At 38.4% G+C, this 16,509-nt stretch overlaps 1 protein-coding gene across 2 annotated transcripts in view; it reads left to right on the top strand.

Moving 5' to 3' along the window:
• Nucleotides 1–488: 488 nt before the first annotated feature.
• The window catches only part of Trs23 (trafficking protein particle complex subunit 4-like protein Trs23), a 291,121-nt gene continuing 275,100 nt past the window's right edge, over nucleotides 489–16,509 (top strand). For both annotated transcript variants that reach the window (XM_090377078.1, XM_090377080.1), the window contains exon 1: nucleotides 489–912. In XM_090377078.1, the coding sequence (XP_090233204.1) occupies nucleotides 717–912 (196 nt within the window). In that variant the 5' untranslated portion in view covers nucleotides 489–716. The remainder of the gene's footprint in view (nucleotides 913–16,509) is intronic.

The raw sequence follows: 16,509 nt of genomic DNA, 5'->3' as shown, positions 1-16,509 counted from the left end.
TGATTGCTGGAACTGACTTCCATCTGCTGTTGTGGAAGTTGATAGCACTAATCAATTCAAAGTAGAACTAGGCAAACATTTGTAATGAATGGATCAGTGAAATGGGAAGGTTTTTTTTTTTTTTTTCGGCTGATGCTGTATAAGCTTGCATCATATGCCTCAACTAATGCGCTAATGCTAAAGTTTTGATAGCGGAAAACCAGTTCGCTATTTAAAAACAATGATAAGGGATATTTTAACCAAAGATATTGCCGGATCCTCGCTATCGTTAGTCAGGCTGTTTTACCTCTGTTTTTATAGCTGAAAACGAGTTCCCTATTTAAAACCAGCAGTAAGAGGTATTTAAAAAAAAAGATTAGTTTCTACGGGACTTCGGTTTGGGAATTAAGCAGAAAACGTAGTTATTTTTGAAAATTTGTAATTATTTTCGCTGATTTTAATTTCGTTTTACTGTTTCTCTTTATCTTTATTTAGACTTCAATGTTTTTGGCGTGTAACATGTGGGCGGCACCTGCCAATATCTGTATTGTTTTTGTCCGTCAGTTGAAATATGGGCTAGTAACCAAGAGCTTGATGTTTTACCGTTCTTTTTCTTGACTTAAAAGCGTAATGAAGATATTAATTTTGGGAATTGCCGAATAAGTCGATAGTGTTATATATATAGATGCAATCTTTGCAGGTATTGTTCATGGTATTATTATTATTGCCAAATATTGATGATTGGCTTGAAAGGGATAATGGCAGTTTTTAGTGTTTATATTGTCAGTAAAGCTGGTGGTATGATTTACCAGTTTGATCATAACAATCCAAAGGTGGAAGTAGAAAAGACTTTTAGTTATCCATTGGATATAGTGCTGGAATATCAGAATAAAAGAGTAATTGTTTCATTCGGACAGAGAGATGGCATTAAAGGTGACTACTTATTTTATTTAGTTATTTAATTATGGAAAACTTTTGAAAATTTCTTAAGATAGGCAGCTATCGCTATATAAGATTACTCATGTGTGTTGTCCAAGTAACATGACATAACACATGTTGATGATAATTATTAGCAGTAGTGGCAAATGATGCAAGAAAATAAGCTTATTATTATACATGCTAGTCCCACAGGAGCTAGTTATTGTTGGTGACACAATTGTCAGGAAAACGGGAAACACAGTGGATGTCAAAATTATGTTAACACTTATATGGAAAAAACATTGCCAAAATTATGGTTGATTACAATAAATGTTTTTTCCATATAAGTGTTAACATAATTTTGACATACCCTGTATATTGTTTAAAAAGGATAGGTGGAATAGGACCAGGGTATATCTGCCAATGGCAAAAGTTGATGATGTTGTAGAGCAGATATCAGCTTTTAAGGGCACAAAAGTTGATATCATTGTACACGTTGGCACTAATAACATTAAGTGTAGGAGATCTGCGGATTTCCAAAGCATGTACGGGTTAATGCTAAAAAAAAGTTGCAAGTTAGGGTTAAAGTTGAAAGTATCTGTAATCCTGCCCAGACACTATAGGAGGGAGTATATATGATGACAGCATTGTCATTGTTCGGCCCTGGAGAGATGATGCAGGGCTCATGGGGTAGAATTTTTCTGAGCGTGGTCTGTGCTTGTTAACAGGAGAGATTGCTTCCACAGGGATAGGGTACACTTAAATAGAAGGGGTGCAAGAATATTTGCCGATGCCTCGATAGCAATGTTAGGTGGGTTGGAAAACTGCTAAACTGGGGGATTCACAGACTAATAGGTTAAGAGTAGCCGCAGGCAGAATTGGAAATGATTCTTCTATTGGAATGAACAGCAGCCCAGAAAGTCAGTTGCTAGGGATTTCAGGAACTGCTGGGGGTCATGAAACAAGTTAATACACGGGCTGTGTTAGAGTAATCAAAAGAAAAAACAGGTGCATGTATACTTGTGTGTACACTAATGCTAGGAGTATAGTAAATAAATTTGATGAATTTGAAGAGGTTAAGAAATCCAAGGCAGATATTGTTGGGATATCAGAGACGTGGTGCCACTCAGATATAAGGGTTGGAATTTGTGGAGTACAATGTATACAGAAAGGATAGAAAGGGAGGAGGGTTTATGCTGTTACTTAAGAAACACAAAAAATCTAAGGAAGTGCATCCAGTTGATATAGATGGACAGTGCAGTGTTAAGTCAGTTTGGTGTGATATAAGCACCAGAAAGCAAAAATGAGGGTAGGAGTTTGTTGTAGGCCTAATGACTGATGAGTACAATGAACAATTATACAGAGAAATAGAGTGGGCCAGTAAATCGATGTCTTATAATGAGGGATAACTTCCCAGATATAGACTGGAACTTGTGGGTTGGTCACTTGCACACTAGCAAGGCTTTTGTGGATTTATTGGATGGTTGTTTTCTACAGCAGCATGTTAATAGAGGCAACAAGAGGGAGTAACACTTGTTGTTATTTGGTTTTTAGGAGCATTAGCAACTAAGGCCATATTGCTCCGGGGATATGCAGTGGTCACTCCCGGACCTTTCCGCATCTTCCATATTTGGTGGTCGCGGGCTTGAATCCTGGTCTAATCAAGGAGCGTGTGCTACGCACTGCTGCTCCTGCCCACCTGGCTACGGAGGCACGGAAAGATCAGGGAATGACCACCGCATATCCCCTGAGCAATATGATCCTTAAGAGTCTGTCTTATCTGTCTCAAGAGACAGATCCTTAAGAGTCTGACCTTGGCCAGGCAAAGTGCACATTGATAAGGGCAGCATAATAATGCCCAATATATTGTAAATAATGTTCAAAGCACGATGTCTTTATGAATGTGTTTGAAATAAAGTCAAGAATATCTTGACTTTATTTATATGAATATAAATATTAATATAACATAATGTAAATATGAATATCTTTATTATTTCATTGTAAATACTGTCAAAAGCATATACAGTATCCTGTAAATAATCTGACACTGATTCTATTTTATTGTTGGCTCTGGGAGATGAGCCCGAACTTCGATGCGGGCCCTGTCTCCCCAAGGCTATTGTCCACCAGCCAATGTAAAACCCCTGGCATTGCTGCTGTGAAGGGTCTATTGTATATACCATGTTTGTATACAATAAAGATTATATATATATAAATATGGCCTTAGCTGCTAATGCTCCTAAAAACCAAATAACAGCTATGGATGCGCCGGGAGTAACACTCTTGATATGATTATCAGCAGTGATTATTCATGTATTAAGAATTTACAGATAAAGGAATGACTAGGTGGCAGTGATAACAGTGTACTGATTTAGGAGTTACTTAAAGATGTAACTACCATCAGAGGTAAAGGGAAGGGTTTTCCTTTCCTAAAGGTGCCTACAGTGGTTTCAGAGATTTTTTAGGTTCTGTACAGTGGGACTAACTGATGATGTTACCAGCAGCAAATTCTAAATGGGAAGCATTCAAGGAAGTAATTTTGGAAGCTACTAGGCTTTTTGTTCCAACTAAGAAATACTGCTCTAAGTTCAGGCACAAATGGATGTCAGATGAACTTATGAGACTTGTGGAAGAGAAAAAAAAAATGGAAGGGATGTACATAAATTGTCAGGTGACACAGAAGCCTATCGCTAGTCTACAAGCTAGTCTGTAATCAAGTCACAAAGGAGATTAGGTAAGTGAAGGCAGATTATGAATATCTTTGGGAAAGAATGCAAAGACTTCTTTACTATATAAACTGTAAAAGGAAGGGTATGAATCAGATTCTTCCACTTGATATCAATGGTTTGACTGTAGATGATCATTCTCAGATAGCCACTGAACTAAATGAGTATTTTTATTTACATTCACACATGAGGAGTTATGTTTATCAAACTCTATGAGGGATTTAAATGATTTTATAATAACTGAGAGCAAAGTGGAGGAGAAATTGTTCAATTTAAACATAAGAAAGGCACCTGGGTTGCTTGGGATCTATCCAGTTATATTAAAAGAGGCAGAAAAGGAAGTAAGCAAACCCTTAGCCATAATTATGCGAGCATCTGTGGACTCGGGGAAGTCCCCACAGACTAGAGATGTGAAAATTTATCTCCAGTTCACAAAGGGGGATCAAAGGGTGACACGAGTAATTACAGACCTGTTAGTTTGACTTATGTTCTAGGGAAAGTAATGGAGTCTGGTTAAAGGAGCATTGCAGGATCATCTAGACAAGACAGCAGTAATGGCACCTCTGTAGTCAGGTGGACAGCAGCAGCAGCAGCGAGTAGCACACGCTTCTTGATTAGATTGGGGTTCGAGCCCGTGACCACCAAATACGCAGGATGCGAAAAGGTCAGGGAATGACCACCGCATATCCCCGGAGCAATATGGCCTTAGTTGCTAATGCCCCTAAAAACCAAATAGCAAACAAACAAACAACAAACAGCAGTAATAATTCAATTACAGCATGGGTTTGCCAAGGAGATATCTTGTCTGACCAATTCGATTGGATACTATGATGTGGTCACAAAGGAACTGGATGCAAAAAATAATTTTGATATCATATACTTGGATTTCAGGAAAGCTTTTTATGCTGTTGCACATGGAAGGCTACTGCTCAAATTGGAGCAGTATGGAATTAAGGGCAAGTTGCTACAATGTATAAAAGGATGGTTAATAACAGTAATGACAGTATGCTGCTGCAACAGGATCTGGAAAAGTTGGATAGACGGACTGAGAAGTGGCAACTGAAGTTTGACAAATGCAAAGTACTGCAAAAAGTGAAAGTGCAAATGGGTAGTGGTAACCCCAGAGAAATGTACCAGCTATATGGTGTTACACTCAGGGTAGTGGAGAATGAAAGAAACCTGGGGGTAAGTGATTAGTCAGGTTTGAAGGTTTCTGAGAGTGCAGACAGGCTGCCTGAGTATTTCATGGGGTCTTGTCAGTGATATACAGGAATTTTGCGAGCAGGGATAAGGAGGTTATTATCCCTTTAGGAATGGTCAGGCCACACCTTGAGTACTGCATACACGTCTGGAAGCCTCATTTTAGGAAGGATGTAGAATTGCTAGAATGAGTAAGAGAAGGGCAACAAGACTGGTTAAAGCAAACAAACGGGTAATCTTATGAAGAAAGGCTTAAGTTTGCAAATTTCAGCTTCTGGAGACTATGCACCTGCGAGGCGATCTGATTGTAGTGTATAAGGCCTTGTATGGAGTGAGGAGGCTCAATGCTGTTGGGACTCCCTCTTGCTCAGATTACAAATCTGAGGGGACATTGGTTCAAACTAAGGAAAGACTGTTGTAGAATAGATGTGCAGAAGTTTGTCTTTGCTGGAACAAAGTTCCATCTTTTGTTGTGGAAGTTGATAGTTTAAATTAATTCAAGGCAGAACTAGACAAATATTTTGAATTAATGGATCAGTAAAATGGGAATGGTGTTTTTTTTTCTGGCTGATGCTGTATAAGCCTGCTTTCTTGCGTCATGTGCCTCTACTAATGCTAATAGCATTGGTCAAAAAAAAAAAAAAAAAAAAATCTCTTTTGTTCATCCCCTCACATAAGTTGCCTTATCCTTTAAACTTATTCAAACTACCCATTTTCACAATACGGGTGTTTTGAATCTGAAAGTAGTTTTTGCTCTTCGTTGTGAATGTCTTTCTTCCAATTTAATTTGATGTTCTCTTATGTCTGTTGGCTAAGAATAAATAAGGATAACATTAGCATTTAGTTTACTCAATCCATTTAAAGCTTGAAATCTTTTAATTAGGTCTGCTTTCCAAATACTGCAATTTGCAGAACTGAACCCTTTCATGGTAAGAATACCTGTTTTTGTTCTCGACTAAACTTGTTTCCCTTCTCTGCACTGGTTCCAGTAGATTGCAGACTGTAAAATGATTCAGCCTAACCACTATGTTATACAATGGGATAATCACCTCCTTGACCTGCTGGCAAACTTCATCTGAATCATTGACATTAGCATGATAACATGAGCTATCCTAACAGCCGATATGCACTCTAGTATTAGTAGTGGCAAATTATGCAAGAAAGCAAGCTTATTAAACATCAGACAAAAAAAATTCAAAAATAAACTTCTCATATCACCTGCCCATCCCCTCCAAGTTTGTCTAGTTCTTCCAGGAATTAATTTTTATTCAAACAGATGAAAGTTTGTTCAAACTATCAATCACATGCTGGAAGAAGGCAAATTTCTTCACATCTATCCTGAAACCATCCTTCATCAGTTTGAATTCATGCCCTCTTATTTGTGTAGTCTGAGCAAGATGTAGAATGCCTTCAACGTTAAACTTGCTCAATCTATTCAAAGCCTTAAGCACCTCAGTCAGATCACCTCTAGTTCCTTGTCTTCAGACCCTGCAGAACCGAAGCCTTTCGTGGTAAGACCATCCTTTTTGTTCTCCTCACTACTCTCACTGCCCTACTCTACCCTCAGCATCCTTCCTAAAAGGGGATCTCCAGACATATGCACAAATCAAGATGTGCTATAACCGTTGCCTTGTACAATGGGATAATCACCTCCTTATCCCTGCTAGTAAAGTGCCTGTATATCATTGAAAAACCTCATGCGCTGTACTGGCAGCTTCTCTGTACTGCTCAGAACTTTATATCTGACTACAGTTATCCCTGAATTTATTTCATTTTTCACTACCTTGAGTGTAAGTAAATTTGAATTACTGCTGCCCATAAGCAATTCCTTGCATTTGTGAATGGTAAACTTCAATTGCAATTTCTCAGCTCTTCTGCTTAATTTTTGTAGATCTTGTAGTAGCTTATTTGATTACTGTCATTAATCCTTTATATCATCTGCAAACTTAGACATTAAGCTGATATACATTCATCAGTATCATTAATAAGTATAGAAAACAAGTACATTCTGACATGACATTATATAGTCTGACATGTTCTCTGAACATGTCAGACTGTACCTGACCTCTTATCTTCAATTCTTCATCACCTTGAGTATGTTATTTTGAGATTACTGCTACCCATATACAGTACCTTGCATATATGAATGTTAAACCTCATTTGCCACTCATCAGCAGAATAAGGGTATGTTAAAAGCTAAATGACTGTGATGAGTATAACAAACCAACTATACAGTCAATCAGTATGGGGATTTTAACTTTCTAGATATTGACTGACTTTTAGGATAGTTACTCATACAGTAATAGAATTTTCTGAATTAACTCCCTTGTTTGATGACTGTTTTCTATAGCAGCAGCATGTTAATAGAAAACATTACTCTTGCTCTGATTATCAGCACTGACTCCTCATGCATCAAGATTCTGTAGATAAAAACCCACTGGGTCAGCGATGGCAAACTTTTTAAGGGTGCATGCCAAAATTGGCTAAATATTTTAAAAAACTATCCTCCTGTGACCCGTGGAAAGCAATATTCAAGACATTTAATCACAATTTTTTCAGTACAACTCGCCACTCTAACTTCAAATAGATCACTACATGAATACAGCTATTTACTGAATGGTGTTACGTCACTACATGCCTGGCAGAGAGAATAGGCAATGCACAGGTCATGACTCAAGGTGCATTTCTGGAGTGATCTTGTTTCGAAGTTTGAAATTTTTTTAGGACACACTGAATTCTGCGTGCCCAAAAAAATTAATGTGGGATTTACTTAGAGAAGTAACCATGGTAAGGTTAGTTCTCTAAGTAACCGACTAAGTGGTAGTGATTACAGTGTATTAGTGTGGGATTTACTTAGAGTAGTAACCATGTCACAGGCAAAGGAAGGAACTTAATACACTAATGGTGACTACAGTGTTCTCAGACAGTTTTAACTGATTTCAGCAGGACTAGTTGATATTATCATTAGCAAATTGTAAATGAAAATAGTTCAGGGAAGTAATCACAGAAGCACCTAAGCATTTTATATCACTTAAGGAATATTCTTCATGGTTTAGATGAAACTGATGTCAGATGAACTGATGAGACTAGTGACAGAAAAGAAAAATGCATGGTATGATTATAAATTATCTGGGGACAACTTACAATGGTGCCTCCGTAGCCAGGTGGGCAGGAGCAGCAGTGCATAGCACATGCTTCTTGATTAGACCGGGGTTCGAGCCCGTGAACACCAAATACGGAGGATGCATAAAGGTCATGGAATGACCACCGCATATCCCCGGAGCAATATGGTCTTATTTGCTAATGCTCCTAAAAACCAAAACAACAACAACTTACAATAAGTACAAACTACTTATTGCAGAATTGATGTGTATATCAGTAGTACAGTGCCAACATGAGGAAAGAATTCTTTCCTCATGTTGGCACTAGAAGGTAAGGGATGAACAACATGGGTCCATATTAGTAGTTATACTGTGAATGGCATAACTGTTGATGATCTGTTCATATTTCTGACAAACTGCATAAATATTTTGTATCTACAGTCACATGTGAAGAAGCTTTCATGGATGGGGATACCAGAAGTATATATATTTATAACTGGGAGTTAAATGATTTTGTGATAACTAAAAAAAAAAAGTTTAAGAGAAATTGTCAAAGCTAAAAGTAAAGAAGTTAATTAATGTATGCTATTCAGGTGTTGAATTTTTTATTTTTTTAAGTGATTGGATTTTTTTTTCTGCAGTTAATTAACTATCAGGTGTTTTTTTTTTTTTTTTTTTGCCATAACATCAGCATGCATTTACCACACATGGTAAATGTACATTTTTAAAAATTTAATTATTCGTTATTTGATTCCTCCCTGTGTTTTCAGTCTTTTATGAACCTAACTGTGCCCATTTTTTAACTACAGTCCATTTTTCATATTGAAAATATATATTTAAAAAAAAAAAAAAAAAATCAGCCAGAGCACTCTATGAAAGCACCCTCCCTTTTTTTGATATTGGCATTTGATTTTTTTTATACGAGCAGATGTTATTATATGTTTCAATAATATTGTGCTCCTCTGAGTATGTCTGGCGCCATGACAAAAATTATCTTTACTCATCCCTGAATGTGTGTGTAAATTTTCCTGGTGGCAATTGCCACAGAGCCCAGGCACATTACATATATACAGTACAGTCAGGTATGCTACAATGAACGATGCTACAATGAATGAATACTACAATGAACGGTTTTTTATCAATAAAATCAGGATGCTACAATGAACGCGGAGGAATACTATCGGCTGGAGTAGCATGCAGTTGCGTATGACGTGTCAGGGCCTTCCGGCTTTGATTAGAGTGTCAGTTATCATCTTTGTTATCGTTTGTAAGTAGTAGTAGTAGTAGTGGTGGCATGTGATGCAAGAAAGCAAATGTATGAGCTTATGCAGCATCAGCCAAAAAAAAAAAAAAAAAATCACACCATTCCCTCCAAATGCCTGTCCAGTTCCTCCTTAAATTTATTCAACCTATCAACTTCCACAATGACAGATGGAAGTTTGTTCCAGCAATTAACCACCCGCTGGCTAAAGGCAAATTTCCGCACATCTATTCTACATCTGTCCTTTCTTAATTTGAATTTATGCCCCCTTAGGTTCGTAATCTGAACAAGTGGAAGGATCCCATCAGAATTCAGCATGCTGAACCCATTCAAGGCCTTATACACCTCAATCAGATCACCGCGCAGGTGCCTAGTCTCCAACCACTGCAATTTGCAGAACTTAAGCCTCTCTTGATAAGAGGATCCTTTCATTCCCCTCACCAATCTTGTTGCCCTTCTCTGTACACGCTCAAATAAATCTACATCTTTCCTAAAATGAGGCCTCCAGACCTGTACACAGTACTCAAGGCATGGCCTGACCATTGCCTTATACAGAGGGATAATCACCTCCTTTTCCCTGCTAGCATAATTCCTATATATCATTGACAAAACCCCATGACCTGCCCTGGCAGCCTGTCTGCATTGCTCAGAAAACTTTATATCTGACTGCACAATTACTCCCAGGTCTTTTTCATTTTCTACCACCTTAAGTGTAGTACCACACAGTTGGTACGTTTCTCTGGGGTTACTTCTACCCATATGCAGTACTTTGCATTTGTCAAGGTTAAACTTCAGTTGCCACTTCTTAGCCCGTCTGCCCAAATTATCTAGATCCTGTTGCAGTAGCACACTGCCATTACTGTCATTAACAACCCTGCCAACCTTTGTATCATCTGCAAACTTCGACACTAAGCCTGATATACCTTCATCAATATCATTGATAAATATACAAAACAACAGTGGACCCAACACCGAACCCTGCGGGACTCCACTAATAACATTATTCCAAGAAGAGCAGCACCCATTGATTACCACCCTCTGTCTTCTCGCACTTAACCATCCATTTATCCATTGTAGCAACTTACCCTTAATACCATTCTGCTCCAATTTGTACAATAGTCTTCCATGCGCAACAGTGTCAAAAGCTTTCCTGAAATCCAAATATATGATATCAAAATAATTTTTTGCATCCAGTTCCTTTGTAACCACATCATAATATCCTTTAGCAGTGAAAATATTTTTTAAAATTATTCTGCTATATAATTTTAGTCATCAGCCGGCAAAATAGAGTGAGAAAGCTAATTAACTTAGACATTAAGAAAGAAATAATTTCCAAGCAAGAAAGTGTAGGAGATCTATGTGCTGAATATGGTGTGGCTAAATCAACAATCAGTACAATTTAAAAAAACAAGGAAAAAATAAAAAGGGCACAGGTCACGAAGGGAATCTCTAGGTTAAGCAGTTCACGTAATATCACAGAAAAGATGGAAACTCTTCTATTACTGTGGATTAATGAAAAACGAATGGCAGGTGATAGTGTCAGTGAGGCGATTATTTGTGAAAAGGTCAAACAGTTGTTTGAGGAGCTTGGTGCTAAGGCTCCTAGTACAAGTACTGGTTCTGTGAAGGAGTTTTTTGGCATCAAGAGGTGGTTTACTGGATTACACAGTGTTGTGAGGCTGCCAGTGCAGATATGGATGCTGCTGAGCAACATCGTGAGAAATTTAAGAAAATAATTGAGGATGGAGGCTTTCTTCACAGCAGGTGTTTAACGTTTCAAAATGAGGAGTTATTCAATAAGAGGAGTGCAAGAAGTTTATCAAAGTATAATACGGAGCTAAGTGATTTTGTAATAATTGAGAGCAAAGTGGAGGAGAAATTATTGAAGTTAAACATAACAAGTAATATAAAAAAAATTTTTTAAAGTCAATTCCTACTTAGGTCAACAAAGAAAAATTTTATTTTAGTTACTTTTTATTAAATAATTACAATTAATATAAATATGTATATACATATGACAGAATCACAATATTAAGTGGCAAAATAGAAAGCGAATTTCCTTGCAATTTTCCATTTTCCTTTCTATATATGGTGTTGGACTATTATTTTTATTCACATGCTTCATTTTCCATTTTGTTCCCTCCTTGACTCAGACTAGAACCCAGAATGAAAAAAGAATCTGAAAAAGAAATTTTTTTCCAGCGATCTACACGCTTCGCCACTTACGGTATTTATTCCTAAATTTATATCCTGCCAAATATCTTATATAAGAGAAATTTTTTTCTCCCATATAAAACTAAAATTAATTAATTAAATTTAATTAATGAATTAATATTTGAAAAAACTGTATTAACATCAAGTGTCATCCACTACAAGTTTAAAAAAATGTATTTGAATAACTTTTGTTATTCATCCACTTGAGTGGATGAATAACAAAAATTTATCAAAAAATTATTGATTTTCGCAAGAATTGAACTCGCATTCTTCACGTGAAAAATACTGAAATCCTTGCATTTTACCGATTGAGCTACTGCCTGTTGATTTCAATTTTATTCCTAAATTTATGTCCTGCTAAATATCTTATATAAGAGAAATTTTTTTCTCCCATATAAAACTAAAATTAATTAATTAATATTTGAAAAAACTGTATTAACATCAAGTGTCATCCACTACAAGTTTAAAAAAATGTATTTGAACCTGAGTGGATGAATAAAAAGTATTTTATTAACGATTGAAAATTTGAACAAGATATATATAGGGAGAGTGTGAACTAATAGTAGGAATTGAAGAATGAAAAAAGGCACTTGGGGTGGACAGGATCTATCCAGTTATATTAAAGGAGGCAACAAAAGAAGTAAGAAAACCCTTAGCTATAATTTTATAATTATAGCTAAGGGTTTTCTTACTTCTTTTGCTGCCTCCTTTAATATAAGAGCTTCCTTGGACTCAAAGGAGGTCCCCACGGAACTGGAGGTGGGCAAATGTATCACCAATTCACAAAAGGGGTTCAGAAGGTGGCACAAGTAGCTATAGACCTGTTAGTTTAATTTGTATTCGGGGAAAATAATGGAATAATTGGTTAAAGAAGCATTGCAGGATCATCTAGACAAGACTGCAGTAATATTTAAGACACAGCATGGAGTTGTCTGACCAATTTTATTGGATATTATGATGTGGTCACAAAGGAACTGAGTGCCAAAAATAATTTTGATATCATATACTTGGATTTCAGGAAAGCTTTTGATACGGTTGCACATGGAAGACTGCTGTACAAATTGGAGAGATATGGCATTGAGGGTAAGTTGCAACAATGGATAAAAGGATAGTTGTGTGGGAGACGACAGAGAGTGGTAATCAATGGACACTGTTCTTCGTGGACAAATGTTATTAGTGGAGTTCCGCAGGGTTCGGTGTTGGGCCCATTGTTGTTTTGTTTATTTATCAATGATATTGATGAAGGTATATCAGGTTTAATGTCCAAGTTTGCAGATGATACAAAGATTGGCAGGGTTGGTAACAACAGTAAAGACAGTATGCTACTCCAACTGGATCTAGATAAGTTGGGCAAATGGACTGAGAGTTGGGAACTGAAGTTTAACATTGACATATTCAACGTACTGCATATGGGTAGCAATAACCAAAGAGAAATGTACCAACTGTGTGGTACTACACTCAGGGAAGTGGAAACTGAAAAAGACCTGGGGGTAATTGTGCAGTCAAATATGAAGTTTGCTGAGCAGTGCAGATGGGCTGCCAGGGCAGGTCATCTGTGGAGTCTTGTCAATGATATATAGGAATTTTGCTAGCAGGGACAGGGAGGTGATTATCCCACACCTAGAGTACTGTGTACCAGTCTGGAGGCCTCATTTTAGGAAGGATGTCGATTTGCTAGAATGAGTAAAAAGAAGGGCAACAAGATTGGTGCCGACAGGGCTAGCCGAGTGGGTAAAGTACCTGCCCGGCAACCCAAAGGTCGCGGGTTCGATTCCTGCCTCGGGCTTGGATCAAAGTACTGCAAAAACCTTGGGAGGTGCAATATGACCACAGAAGCCGATGCGCCAACAACTACCAAATCAAAAAAAAAAAAAAACAAGATTGGTGAGGGGGAACAAAGGGATGCTCTTACCAAGAAAGGCTTTAATTCTGCAAATTGCAGCACCTGGGATGTAGGCACCTGCGAGGTGATCTGATTGAGGTGTATAAGGCCTTCAGTGGGTTGCGCAAGCTGAATGCTGATGGGATTAGCATTAGTAGAGGCATTTGATGCAAGAAAGCAAGCTTATGCAGCATCAGCCAAAAAAAAAAATAAAAATAAATAAATAAATAAAAAATAACCACTTCCACTTCACCCCTCTGTTCGTTCGAAATACCTGTCCAGCTGAGCCTTAAACTTATTTAGGCTATCAACTTCCACGACAAGGGATGGAAGTCTATTCCACCAACCAACCACCCGCTGGCTAAAGGCAAATTTCCTCACGTCTATCCTACATCTGTCTTTCCTCAATTTGAATTTATGCCCTCTCAGGTGATTATTCTGAGCAAGAGGAAGAATCCCATCAGCATTGAGCATGCTCAAACCATTCAAGGCTTTATACACCTCTATCAGATCACCTCGCTGGTGCCTAGTCTCCAGACACTGTAATTTGCAAAATGTAAGCCTTTCTTCATAAGAGCACCCCTTTGTTCCATTCACTAATCTTGTTGCCCTTCTCTGTACCCGTTCCAGCAGCTCTACATCCTTCTTGAAATGAGGCCTCCAGGCCTGTATACAGTACTCTAGGTGTGGCCTAACCATTGCCTTATACAAGGGAATAATCACCTTATCCCTGCTAGAAAAATTCCTATATATCATTGACAATACACCATGAGCTACTCTTGCAGCCCATCTGCACTGCTCAGAGAACTTCATATCTGTCTGCACAACCACCCCCAGGTCCCTTTCATTCTCTACCACTGTCTACCACTGTGAGTTGATACGTTGCTCTGGGGTTGCTGTTTCCCATATGTAGTACTTTACATTTGTAAATGTTAAACTTCATTTGCCACCTCTCAGCCCATCTGCTCAACCTTTCCAGATCCTGTTGTTGTTGCAGTAGCATAGTGTCAGTAGTGTCCTTGACAACCCTGCCAACCTTCATATCGTCTGCAAACTTGGACATTAAGCTTGATATACCATCATCAATATCATTTATAAATACAGAAAACAATAATGGACCCAATACTGAACCCTGAGGGACTCCACTAATAACATTAATCCCCAATGAGCAGTGTCCATTGATTACCACACTCTGTCTTCTCCCCCTCAACCATCCCTTTATCCATAGCAGCAATTTGCCTCCAGTGCCGCACTGCTCCAATTTGTGCAGCAGTCTTCCATGTGCAACAGTATCAAAAGCCTTTCTAAGATCCAAGTATATAATATCAAAGTTATTCCCTGCATCCAGTTCTTTTGTGACTGCATCATAGTATCCAATCAAATTGGTCAGGCAAGACTTCCCCTTAACAAAACCATGCTGAGTCTGAGCTGTAACTGAAGTCTTGTCTAGATGATCCTGCAGTGCTTCTTTAACCAGTGCCTCCATTAATTTTCCAGGAACAGAAGTTAAACTAACAGGTCTATAATTACTTGTGTCGCCCTTTGATCCTCCTTTGTGAATTGGGGTCACATTTGCACATCTCCAGTCCATGGGTACTTCCCCTGAGTCCAAGGAAGCTCTCATAATTATGGCTAAGGGTTTGCTTACTTCCTTTGTTGCTTCCTTTAATATAACTGGATAGATCCCATCCACCCCGGGTGCCTTTCTTGTATTTATCTTCAACAATTTCTCCTCCACTTTACTCTCAGTTATTACATGATTCTCTAGCTTACTGCCAGAGTTGATTCTTCCTCTTGCTCAGATTAAGAACCTGAGGGGGGCACAGATTGAAATTAAGGAGACAGTTGTAGAATAGATGTGCGGAAATTTGTTTTTAGCCAGCTGGTAGTTGATTGGTGGAACAGACTTCCATCTTTTTTTGTTGTGGAAGTTTAATAGCCCAAATAAATTTAAGACTGAGCTGGAGAGGCATTTGGAATGAATGGAGGAGTGAAATAGGAGGGTTTTTTTTTTTTTTTTGGATGATGCTGCATAAGCTTGCTTTCTTGCATTGTATGCATCTACTAATGCTAAAAACTGGCCTTTTCTTGAAGAGAATGCCACACAACATATATCACGAAGGTATCCAATCATCTTGTCTGGACATAAGCCAACGAAAGACCAGCTTACATTGCTCTTTTGTGCCAATGCTTCGGGTGACTGCAAGGTCAAACCACTGCTCGTGTATCATTTGGAGAACCTCAGAGCTTTTAAAAAGATCAGGAAAAACCGCCTTGGAGTGGTGCAGCAGACCAGAATCTTTTCTCTGGGTGACTGAGGTGTTTGACCCCACTTTCAGTGACTACCTTAGGGAGAAGGATCTTCCATTGAAGGTACATTTGGTCATGGACAGTGCTCCAGCCCACCCTCCTAATTTGATTTAAGAATTACCAGATGAGTTCAATTTTATCAAGGTTCACTTCTTGCCACCTGATACGATTCCTCTCCTCCAGCCCATGAACCAGGTGATCGCAAATTTTAAAAAATTCTACACTAAGGCACTGTTCAGGAAATGTTTTGAGGCCACTTCTTTCAGTGATGTGACTATGAAGGACTTTTGGAAGGGTCACTTCAATATCTGGTGAGTATGGGCTTGGCACACCCAGGGTCCTGAGTTGGATATCATGATTCTTTCTTGGTGATTTCCTTCTACTTCTCTCTCTCTCTCTCTCTCTCTCAAGTTTACTCAATTTTTTTTTTTTTTACTGGTGCAGCATAAACGTCAGGCTTCCTTGCACCGTATGGCAGATGCTGTTTTCCTAATTGTGGTTGCTTGGAAGAAGGTTTGGAGACCATTGTGGCCTGATGCTGTGGCTCCAAGGGACTCTGAAGGTTTTCAACAGTTGGAGGAAGAGCCTGTTATGCAGGAAATTGTCTGGGCAGTTCCATGGGTCTGAAGATCAATGAGCAGGATGTGGAGGAATTGGTGGAGCTACACAGAGCTTCAGAGCTCCACAATGAAGAGGCAGAGGCACTGAAGAAGTGGAAAGCTTTTGGGACAAGAAGGATGAGGACAAGGAAAAAAAGTTACAGCATTCCAGCTGAGGACCTTAAAGAGGTGTTCTCTTGCTTGAATAAACTGTCCAAACTTATAAAAGATTATCACCCGGATATTACCACTGGAAATGGGCCTTAATCATTTTAATGACACCTCGATAGCCCACTTTTGGAGGGTCCATAAATCCAGG

This window comes from Mastigoproctus giganteus, chromosome 7, assembly GCF_048544385.1.
Source record: "Mastigoproctus giganteus isolate SK-2022 chromosome 7, ASM4854438v1, whole genome shotgun sequence".
Lineage (NCBI taxonomy): Eukaryota > Metazoa > Arthropoda > Arachnida > Uropygi > Thelyphonidae > Mastigoproctus > Mastigoproctus giganteus.
Note: the sequence above shows the minus strand (reverse complement) of the source record. Positions and strands in the feature narration are given on the sequence as shown.